We start from the raw sequence: 12068 nt of genomic DNA on the forward strand, positions 1-12068 counted from the left end.
AGTTAAAACATACTTGTTTGTTTTAAAACTATATATTTATACATAGCCCCTTAGTATTAACATCTTGAACGGGTTTTCTTACGAAAAGCTGCCAATTGACTTGATAGCCTAATTGGTGGAGAATGGCACCGGTATCATGTGCAGAGTTAATGGCGTTCAAGTCATGGCAACGCTTTGCATTCGTTAATCAGTGCTTAACTAACGCTTATTCCACGCCATCTTTAATTGTAACATGCTTCTTTCCGTAGATTAGTTATATATGCCTTTCAGATATTATCATGATCATCACCAACAAAGCATGCAAATGAAGGGTCCATTTTATTACAACGTCAACTCCTAAGTTCTGCAAATTTTGCACGATTAATTCATAAGCTGGCACTGGATCACTTTTTCGCAAATAAAACAGATAAAGAGCAGCATAGACAGTTGTTGGGTACACTGCACTGAAGGCTTGACCTTACAAGTCAGCTTATTACCGTCACCTTCAGGCAATTTAGTTCTAGTTAACTGGATGCACCGCTTGCATTAAAGTTCTTAATACAAACGTTCTTATTTCTTCTTGTCGCCAGCAATAAATCAAAGGATTAAGAAGAGAATTTATCATCACGAAAGTGCGTGCCATTCCGTCCATTGACCCTAAAATCTCCTGGGAAAATCCAATTGCTAACATAACAGTGTACAAAATTCCGGGTACCAAACAAATTCCAACAGCACCGACCACTATTACGGTTGTCTTGAATGCTTTATTCTCCTTAAGGAATGTTTCTACTTGTTCTTGCGTTAGCTGTTGAGCTTTAATCATCTTTTGGTGCCGACGAGTTTCAAAATAAAGGATTACGTTAGAAGTAGAAACGAAAACAACACAAACAATAAGAATGTGAGAGGAAGAAATATAATACACGGCACCGCTTACGCGGGTCAAGTAAATAGACAGCCCAAAAGAACTGCTATACACCCAGCAAAACAAGACTCCCATCTTCATGTTTCGTGTTGTCATAACCGAAGGATACCAAAACGGATATTTGATTGCTATCATTTTCTCGCCGACAACCATCATGAGATGAAGAGCCGAGTAATAAGAAAGCACAATAATGCAGAGCCCGTGAATGGAATAGAAGACTTTAGCGTTGTCGCTACCAAGCAGGAAGGCTGTTTTCCACAGAATAAACGAAGGCTGCGAGGTCAGACCTGTCAACACATCTGTGACGGCTAAACAAGCCAACATGATGTTCCCGTTGTTCTGAAGTCTTCGCATTTTTTTTATTGCGATTATCACCAACATGTTCAGTCCGATTGTGAATGGACAGGCGATAGTGTTAACGATGATGGTTATGGAAATAAAGACCAAGCTGAAAACATCTTTTTCTTCGCCATTCATCGTGAGGTTTGCCAAACCGGAAACAGAGACGTTTGCCATGTTACGAAACTAAGAAATGGAAAACTGATTCTTTTTACTTGATAAATGTTGCTTAGCTACTGCCTTCCTTTCCGCTTTTAAACACCACAAGAGAGCAAATGTTTCCTGAGCTGATTGTTCTCACAAATTGAAGATTGAATGAAACATCACAACAATAACTATTTGAGTCAATAGAGAAGGTCGGAGTCTTAAAACTCTTATGCTTGGGTAAATTGATTACTTTTGCAGTTACTTACGTGAGAGGCTAATGTTGGAAAAACAAAGCCAGGAAGCGTTGTTTCCGATGAAGACGGGGTCAGTTTTTAGAGTTTAATAAACCTCCAGAAGAGAACTTTGTAAGATGAGGTTTTCCTTGTTTCCATTAGCTCGGGAAATGTCGCTGAAAAACTATTAAATAACCCCCCTTCTGAGGGTAGAGGGCTAGGTACGATGGCACTGACGCCTTTTCTTGAAAATTAAAAATGTCGATTAAAGGCAGCTGCAAAATAATGACAAAGCAGACTTTTGATGAATAGACTATATGCCTGCGGCAGTTATCAATTGAGTGTGGTAAAACAAATACCAAAGTAATTACTTCGACCAATCACAGCAGGTGCAAACAGCCCAATGAACCAATCCATTTCGTAGCAATTCCATATGACTTGATCAAAGCGCGGGAAAAATCGCGCGTGCAAGAAGCGACTGGTTTTGGTTTTCCTTCTAATTGGCTGATAAACCAGCAAGAGACTTTTAATCCATGCAATCACCAAGCATAGCAATTTCAGTCCCTTACGCTACTTTCTACAGAGATTTGAAAACAGCTCTTAAGGAAGCCGTTAGTAATTTAAGACTAATTTAGTTAAAGTGCAGGTAACGTTAAACAAGGAGATTTCGCTTTCAATTCTAAGTGACTGAAACGATGCCAACGGCTACGGCTACGGCTACGGCAACAGCGTAATACTAATACTAATACTAATACTAATACTAATACTAGTACTAATACTAATACTAATACTAATACTAATACTAATACTAATACTAATACTAATACTAATACTAATACTAATACTAATACGAATACGAATACGAATACGAATATGAATACTAATACTAATACTAATACTAACCATTACAATTTCCTCAAATTTCGATTGGTGCATTAACTGCTTTATTTTTCACTGATAGTTGTGTAGGGTCATAATCGTACACCGTAATCGGACAGTTGGCTGTAATCGGACATCTGTAGTCGGACAGATACATCTGCCAATCACATTAAGAGCTCTCAGCTTCATCCACGAATTTGTAACATTAGACAGTGACAAAGGAATGCATTTGTTTTCTCCGAAATTGTAATGGTTATATTTAATTGGTAACAGGACTTCCTGTCGTCCAATTCGGTCTGTAATCACACTCGTGATTAAACAAATCGGACTCTCGCTATGCGGGCGTCCGATTTTGTTATAATCACTCGCATGATTACAAACTGAATTGGACTCCACTGAGTCCTATTACCTTTATTAATTAATAGTAATATTACTGATCAAAAACGTGAGGTGAAATAAAGGAGGAAGGGAGTTGGTCAACGTGGCGAATACTGTGTTTGTGTACAAATTGAGATTGCAAATCCCAAGAAATATTTCAACGAAAGCAGCAAAAGAATGATAGGACTGGTCCAAAAAGAGAACTTCCTGGATGATAGAAAACGTTCCGGCAAAAACTATCCAATTTATTTTGAATTTAGACAGTTGGCAAAAAAATAATAAAAATAGATCTGTTGGCAATATTGGAGTTTGATGCTGCTACATAATAATTAGTTCACTAAAAGCTTTTGAAATCAAATGACGCTCTAACAACATTATTCGGTAAGCTGTTCCAAAGTTTGGGCGCCTGATAACGCCAGGACTTAGTCCGAACTTAGTGGTGTTAACCTTTGGTAGTTGTTACAAGGTGTAGGGTGTTTCTCTTGATGATATTAACTCCATCACACTCTCCGGGTTCGTGTCATAATTTACAAGTTTATAGACTGTAAAAAGGATTTTATGTGATCTTTGTTCCAATAAAGTTTTTTTCCCTAAAGCCCTAAGGAGTTTTTGATATGGAATACGTTTGTCTCTAAAAACGAATCGAAGAGCCATTTTGTTTACTTTTTTCCAATTTTCATTGTCAGCTGAAACCTTAATACTTTTCGACTGTTTGATTTTTATTTCTTTTTTCTGTCGTTTTATTGTTTATTAGTATATAGTCTCGTACCAGTTTTTGGTTTTATTTGGGAGACCTCGTTGCGCTATCTAGGTGTCTGTAATAGCACTCCTTGGCGGAAAGTTCTATGTTCACAGTGAATTTGAGTTCCGTCGGAGGGTAGTCTCAGTGTTAGCAGTTTTCCTGGGAGCCCTCAGCGGGCGTCCTCAATGCTAGTAAGCAGTACGTTGTTTCCAGAGACCCTGGCGGGTGTTTCACAGAATGTTTGCAGTGAATTTGAGACCCGTCAGCGGGTTGTCTCAGTGTATGCATTTAAGTCCTGACTCATTTACGGATAGTCTCAGTGTTTGCCGTTAATTTGAGAAGCCCTCGGCGGGTATTCTACTGGGTGTTTGCAGTGAATTTGAAAGCCCTCGGCGGATTGTCTCAGTATATGCGTTTCAGCCGTGAACCCACGGTGGTGGGTATTTTTTTCCAACGCTTGTTTGCGCCCGCGGTATTTCGTTCGTTTCGTCGTATATGTTTTTTTGTTTGTTTATTAATTTATTTATTGCTATTCTCTTCTTTGTTTCGCTTTTTGTTTATTTTTCTTTCAGATGTTTTTAGCTCTGGAATCTGGTCCTCTCTTAGTAGCTGTCGGGATCCTTCTCTTCAGGAATTGGCGTACAAAATATCGTCAACAGTTCTGGTTTCCAAGGCGCCTGGAACTATCGATTCTTACAGGAGGGCGTTTGCTAGATGGAAGGAGTTTGCCGGTGCCAAAAGGGGAGATTGAGGCCTTTCCTGGGAAGACGGAACATGTAGCTTTGTATCTCCAGCATCTGTTAGATTCTACGCAGTCATATTCTGTTGTGGACTCGGCTATTTATGCCATTCAGTGGGCGCATAATTTGGCCGGTTTGCCCTCCCCCTTCGACGCTCCCATCATTCGCGATATTAGTAAAGCAGCCAAGAAGATGAATGGGGCGCACGTGGTTAGCAGAAAGCAAGCTGTGACAGCTGATATGATTGGGACTTTAGTTAGTGCTTCTAATTTGTCCAACCTTCTTGACTTAAGGAACGTGTGTATTTTTGTACTTGCCTTTGCGGGATTTTTCAGGATCAGTGAGGTTCTTCGTATTAAATATGGAGACGTTCGTTTTCAGAGCGGTTATGTAGCTATTGATGTCACTAGCAGTAACACGGATCAACTGAGGAAAGGAAGTGACGTTGTCATAGCTATTGTCTCGAGTATTGATACCTGTCCTGTTAACATGTTGAGGTGTTATTTAACTGAGGTAGAGCGTTACCCTATAGATTCAAGCCTTTACATTTTTAGGCCTCTTTCTAAGCGCAGGGCAGGTCATAAGCTTGTTTCTGTTAATAAGCCAATTAGTTACTCTAGCATTCGTGATTATTTTAAGCGTAGTTTCAAAGATATTGTAGTAGATGTTTCTCAGTTTGGGCTGGTGGTGCTTCGGCTGCGGCTGATGCAGGCGTGCAAGATAGGCTTTTTCAGCGCCACGGCAGGTGAAAAACCGTTTCTGCCAAAAATGGTTACGTAGAGGATAGCTTGGATTCTAGGTTGTCGGTTTCCAGAATGTTGGGTATTTGATTCCTTTGCTTACGTTTCGTTTTTCCCTTTCTTTGGCTCTATTAGGTCATTTTGTTCAGCAGACTGACTGACGTGCCCTTAATAAACTATTTTCACATTGAAGTCTCGTGTTAGTGTAGTCAGAATGTGTAATTTCTGACGTTCGAGAGTAGTATAGGAGTTGGGGGTATGAGATCATTTTGTAAAAATGCTCTCATCCCAACCCAACTCCATACTACTTTACATTTGACGGTTACATATTTTTGATTTCGTATTTTCGGTCTCATATTCTTGGAAATCTATATGTTTTATATTTCTGCGAATCTATGCCGTGGCGAGGCAGAATGGATCCAACGCAAAATTTATTTTGGAACTATATGTTATTTAAAATGCGTGACTTTCTTAGAAAAATCACAAAGCATGGCATTCTCGGAAATAAATAAAGGGGGTTTCCCCGTGATTTTCAACCAATGAAAAGTTAACCCATAAATTAACCAAAACCGAAAATACAACCAAATGGTTCAAATTTTGGTTTTTTTTCTGGTTGGACATTTTGTGTTCAATCCTTTAAAAGAAATGTTATTTTAGTGTGTTAATGTTGTAATGACCGTATGCATGACTTGTCACACCATTATTGTGAATGTACCGCTTGTCATCGAAGCAAGATAATGATACTTTATTAAGCTCATAGCTTCCAAGTTGATGTAAGTTGCTTCTAATCGTTTTCATGGTGTGATGCAGTTGCTTGTTATTAAACAGTACGTTTTTATAATTTTCATGAGTTATGTTCTTTTTGATGATATTCTTTTTAATACCCTTAGCGGTCTTTCCGCCTTTGTCATTGTCTTTCATATATGAATACATTTTCGATCGCAATCCGACGAATTCGGTTATTGGTATACCTGCTGCCTCGTCTTTGAATTTACCGATTACTTTTTTGTTTGTCGTGTCGAAATATTGTGAATCTTCGGGATAATCACTGTTATCGAATTTGTCTTTATCATTCCAAAAGTCTTGGTACGCATCACTGGTTTCAATTTCATAGGTCAAGCTGTCTGTGTCTGTGAATAATAATTTCGCTTTGCTACCGTATTTTTGTTTGATGTAGTTATAATGAAAATCATACATTAGTGTCTTGCTAAGATCTAGGATACACATACCCACATATGCCGGCCTGTTTAGGGTTAGTGTTTCTTTGATTTTATGCACTGCCACTAGATTTTTATTGAAGATTTTACTACTAACATATGTTGGTTTGGCAGCCATTTTTGACAGTTTGTTTTTATCAGTTACTAATCTGACATCTACTCGCTTTCTGATATTTTCCATTGTTTTCCCAAATACACTGTTATTCATAAGCTTGAAGAAGTCTTTTTCAAAAGCATTTTTAGCATTGGTTCTCTTCTGTGTGTTGAAATCAATGTATTCTTTCAACCATGGTGACTGATTGAACTTTAAAACTCGATGGATTTTGGTTATTTTCAAACCAAGATCGGTGTACAATTGTAGGTTCCTATAATGAAGAACACACTTTTCTTTGTTGCTTAATGTAGGTATCAGTTTATGAACTAAGCCAGTTGACACTTTGAATTTATTGGCTATTTCTTGGCAATAATTAGAAAGCATATCTTTGTTGACTTTGACCTTTTCGGCTGCTAGCGGATAATCATTATGCAGATCGTGTAATTCTTTGGGATATTCCAAATCAACTTCTAATATCAAACCTTTATTGCTATTTTCTTTATACTTGGCTAGGTCTATCTGATTAATCTGGTTTTTAGCCAACCATTTAAAACCACCAGTTGGAAGGTATTGGCTCATTGCCCAACCATACAGATTGTTAGCATCTAGATACATTATATACTTTGAGGGCGCCTTCTCATCATACGTTTTCATGTATCTATTATTAGCTTTGCCGTATCGATTTGCTATGTATGATGTACCACCACGCATGCCCTTTTCAATGAATTGAAACATATCAATATCAGTCATAAGCTCCAATTTAATGTCAGTCATCTTTAACATAGCATCCCAAGAAAGCCCAGGACTGGTAAAATAATGACAGGGGTCTAGTTTGTAGTATTGCAGACAGGTCTTTCGAAAGTTTTCAAACACATCAGCTAACAGAAGGATGTCAGATTTAAGATATAAGTCATGGTACTCGCCCATATTTTTTAGATCAAAAGTGTTCCATACATTTTGAGCATGTTTGTATTGATCACCTGAGATATGCTCATCATTTAATATACTGTAAAATTCTTCTTTTGGTGGCAGCTTTTCATTGAATTTTTCAAAACTGTCCATAAAGTCATATGGGTATACTCCCTTCTTACTCATCAAATCAAGCTCTTTACCTTTGAATTTTTGAGAAGTATATATTAATGCTTCTTTTGGTAGGTTGCTCACCAGTTTATCAAGACTTGAGCTCATGAATTGAAAACTATCAATAAAGGTCAGATGATTACCAAGCATGAAAGCCATATACTTTTCCATGTTGTTTGGTATGGCATTGATATTCATTTGGCATGTTTCACCTTTCTTGTTTGTGTATGTATGCTTTTTAACTATCTCACCAATTTCTTGCATTATAAAATGACTGTCATACCCACGGAGATTGTGAAACATAACTGGTATTTTCTCAGTCAATCTGAAATTTAGGTTACAATCTTGGTGAGCTGATCCTCTGTATTTACCTGTGATATGGCAATGGTCTCTAACTCTCACATCATTTTCATTGTATTTTTTATTGCAGATATGACATTCATTAGCTTTTTGAAATTCTTTTTCATCATCTTCAGTCATTCTCAATGGTTTATTGAAATATTTTTTCATGATCTTCTTGCAATATTTAACTTCCTCTAGCATAGCTTCCATAAATTTGTAAACAGCTTTTTCACCTCTATAAATTTGTACTGGTTTTGTGTATTTATCATCATAACAACACACAACCTTATATCCATAACCACAGTCTGTGTGTCTCTGATAAGCCTCTGTGTACGATTTATCATCATTAGGTTGGCAACCGGATATCTTTTCTGTTATAGCTTCAAAATCTGCATAAATGACGAATGGTACTGGTAGTTGTTTATGGAAATTATTGAATTTTAGTATGTTATCATCTTTTGTTGGCATTTTGATAGCTTGTGTGCCATTTACTTGTATGCAGTTTTCTTTATGATCAGTTAATACTCTTTCAGAACTGAAACATTGTAAGCAATGCATACAGAAGTGCTTCCTTTCCTTGTGTTTTGTTTGATTGTACATGAATTTGTTGAAATCTTTGATCAACACATAATGCTTGTTTTCATTTTCTGTTATAAGAAGCAGATTCATGCAATCTTTATACTTTTCTTTTGACACATAAATGGGATATTTTTGTTTGTTTTCATAACCGAAAACATTGATGTTAATTTCATTCTGCTTTTCTATTTTGTTGTACTGTTTGGTAGTCACTGGAAATTCAATTCCTGAATAATTCAAATTTTCAATGAATGCTTTGTCTGATTTTTTGATTCTCTGTGGGTATTTGTCTTGAGGATTGAGATGTCTTATGTGGCACCACCTGAAGCATTCATTATCCTCATTTTTCATGTTGATCAATCCTTTTGCACTGTGTTTGAGTTCATTTGGCAATTTGATGTAAGAAGATCCTTTCATTGGCTCGTATTTTACCACATTGATATAATGATTTTCAACAGATTGAATAGTCCAACCAGATCCCTCTGAAATCCAAACTGCAATCTTGTTTAGTATGACTTGTTTTGACAAAGATAAAGCTAGTTCAATTTGTGTGTCATTTGTTATTGTTTGTGGTTGACTGTTGAAATAAGCCGTTTTGATGATTTTTTCTTCTCGCCCTGTTTGCTTTTCAAATGTGACCCTCAGTGTTTCAACAAACTTTAGACCTTTCATTGATTTTAATATTTTTCCAATGTGAATGGCAACAGCCTTTCTTGTATTTTGCAGTTGCATAAGTGGGTCTTTGCTGTTTTTTATGTTGATTTCATAAGACTTCGTAAACCCTTTTAAAGCTTTGTTCGTTTCTTGTATTATGGTCCTCGGTAATGGAATTGGTCGTTTTTTGGATCTAGGTGCTGGCACTGGTCTGTTTAATTGTTCTATTTCTTCCAGCCATTCAGAAGGAGGAGCAGGCAGTCTCTGCCTCTCAAAATAGTCAACAAGTTCTTTTACACTCTTTCTTGGTTTTGAGATCGGTCTTGTTTTTGTCCTCGGTGCGGGCACTGGTTTTGTATTTTGTTTTATAATCAATTCTATTAATTCTTCTTTGCTCAGATTTTGAAGCGAACTTCGGTTCATAATATTTATCATATTATTTGCCATTATAATATATCTATAGATAATAATTCTTTAAGTCAAATTATGGTGCGTTTACAGTTCAACACATACGGGAAGTATGTATTTAACTTTTTTAAAAGAGAAGTGATATGAATAAATTAATTGCTATTTTCATGTTTATCATAAATGTAACCCGTATTATATGTAAATGAATTTTTGAAATGTTTCTTTGTTTTTAAATGGCAATGTTTGCCAGCAAGAGTGTAGTTTCTACCATTGTTGCATATTTTACAGTACCATTCTTTATGCAACATGTAGTCGGTTTTTATTTTTCTTCTTTCTTCATCAGTATAAAATCTTGGGCGGCCAACTGGTCTTCGATCTTCCATATTATATTACTATATATTTTATTTTTTATATATTTTGTATCAATTTCAATGGTTTCAAAAAATCGCTGTACCTTTTAAACTCTCTGAACAAAAAATCCATTTTGACATCTATGATGTGAAACATTTTCCCGATTTCTTTCTTTGGTCCTCCTGTTTTCAATGCTTTGATCAACAATGGTACTGCTTCTGAATGAACATAATGCATATAACCTGCGTTCCTGACCACTATTTCACAAATCATTTCTGTGATCACTTTTCTTACAGCCATGGTTTCAATTATTTGGCTTCCTCTGAACATATACTATATGTTTCGATTATCTTTTACACAGATTCATCACTGTCTTGTGACGCAAAAGATTCTGGCGAACTTGGGCAACTAAAATCCGATTCGCTTTCTTGTGATGAAAAACTTTCCGGTGAGGATGGTACCCAGTCAGAATCCGACAGATGGGAATCCTGATCGCTTTCATAATAGAAACCAACTTTTTCTTCATTTTCAAACTTGTCCATATAATATAAGTATATATTTTTATTTTTTTATAAGTATTTATGCGCGTTTGTTCGACCACAATTCATATGTTTTCAATGTCTTTCAATGGTATCCAACTGTTGAATTCATCACTGTATCCCTTCCATTTTACCAAAGCTTGTTTCTTTTTGTAGTCTCTTCTGATCACTTTGTCAATACGGAAAATATCCTGCTTTGCTTTTAATAATTCAGGTTCATAAAAACTGCCTTGTATCTCTTCACCTCTGAGATCTTTTAGTTTGTATGTTATTGGATTAGTGTATTGGATCTTATCAACTGTAAACACTTCTTCGGTCCAGTTTGGAGTATATCCTTTATCGAACACATTCCGTTTATACTTGGATATTCGAACCTGGGCACCTGTTTTGAATTTAGGTTTCTGTTTTAATGGCTCCATATCACCATATAGATTGAAGTAAACTATACCTTCATTCCTCTTATTAGATGCTTCTGCAGGTGTCATCTTTATGCTTGAATGTTTTGTATTATTATACTGTTTCACTAGTTTGGACAGCATATCGAGATACATTGTATTACCTTGAACTGTGAACTGCTTCCACATTTTGGACTTGATTGTTCTATTCCATCTTTCGACCACTGAGGATTTCTCTTCATTTTCAGTGGAGTACATATGTATCCCATTTTTGTCTAACAAGTCCTTCAAGTGTTTGTTATAGAACTCCTTTCCCTTATCAACCCATAAATATTGTGGTCTTCTGCCTTCCTTGAATATTGTTTTGAATGCTTCAGTAACGGATTCACCTTTCTTATCCTTCAATGGGACAATCCAACCGTATTTGCTGAAAACATCAATAACCATGAGAAGATACCGATAACCTTTATTCCATTTGCTAAACTGTTGCATTTCAACTAGATCACTTGCCCATATTTCATCAATATGATTTACGATTACACGCCGCCGAGTAAAGTTGCGTCTTATAGATGCATGTAATTCATCTGCTAATTTTTCTTGCCAGTTTTCTTTACCCGACGGCTTTTTCCGTTTTTTGAAACTCCAAGACCTAGTTTCTGCTTTGTATTGATAACATTTCTTGCCAACCAATGCCCCCATTGTCTTTCATTATACGGTACGTTGTCTAAAGCTTGAACCATTTTCCTATCTGCTTTGTTTTTACATTTCCTATCATCCTTGCAGACGGAATAATCAACATCGTGTTGCATTGCTATTGCATCAGTTTTGCCAGTGGGCATATCATATATTTCCAATATTTGACCAGTTTTTGGGTCATACTTCAGTTGATTTTCTAAATCATTATAAGGTCCTGTGTAATGATGCCCAGGTAATGTCCATCCACCTTTTGGTTTCGGCAATTTACCAATAGCTTTGTGAATGTCAACAGCGCCGCCGTCAAGATCTTTTCTGTTTGTTGTGTATTTTTTATTTGGTCTTATTTTTGTTGACAATTGATCGAGAGCTTCAGAACCGACTTTATGAAGTAGAGGGTTCATTTTTCTCAAACCATAATCGATTGCTTTTTTCTGCAATTTTGGGTCTCTCATTAATTCGGAACCATAATATCTACCCATTTCAACGGCTTTTTTGCCAAGATAAGGTACTCCTTTAGTTAAAAATAATTCTGTTCCTGTATTAGCGATATCACTGAGTAAGCCCGCTCCCAACGGGCTGTTTAGTTTCCCTGTTGTTTGACAAATTTGGTCTTTGTA

General features: G+C 36.5%; 1 protein-coding gene across 1 annotated transcript; it reads right to left on the reverse strand.

Annotated features, from left to right (window-relative positions):
- Positions 1–328: 328 nt before the first annotated feature.
- Positions 329–1763, reverse strand: LOC137994532 (histamine H2 receptor-like). The gene has a single exon (XM_068840114.1). The coding sequence runs from the start codon at positions 1415–1417 to the stop codon at positions 500–502; it is 918 nt and encodes a 305-aa protein (XP_068696215.1). The 5' UTR covers positions 1418–1763; the 3' UTR covers positions 329–499.
- Between the last annotated feature and the right edge of the window lie 10305 nt (positions 1764–12068).

The sequence above is a fragment of the Montipora foliosa genome, chromosome 3 (genome assembly GCF_036669935.1).
Source record: "Montipora foliosa isolate CH-2021 chromosome 3, ASM3666993v2, whole genome shotgun sequence".
Lineage (NCBI taxonomy): Eukaryota > Metazoa > Cnidaria > Anthozoa > Scleractinia > Acroporidae > Montipora > Montipora foliosa.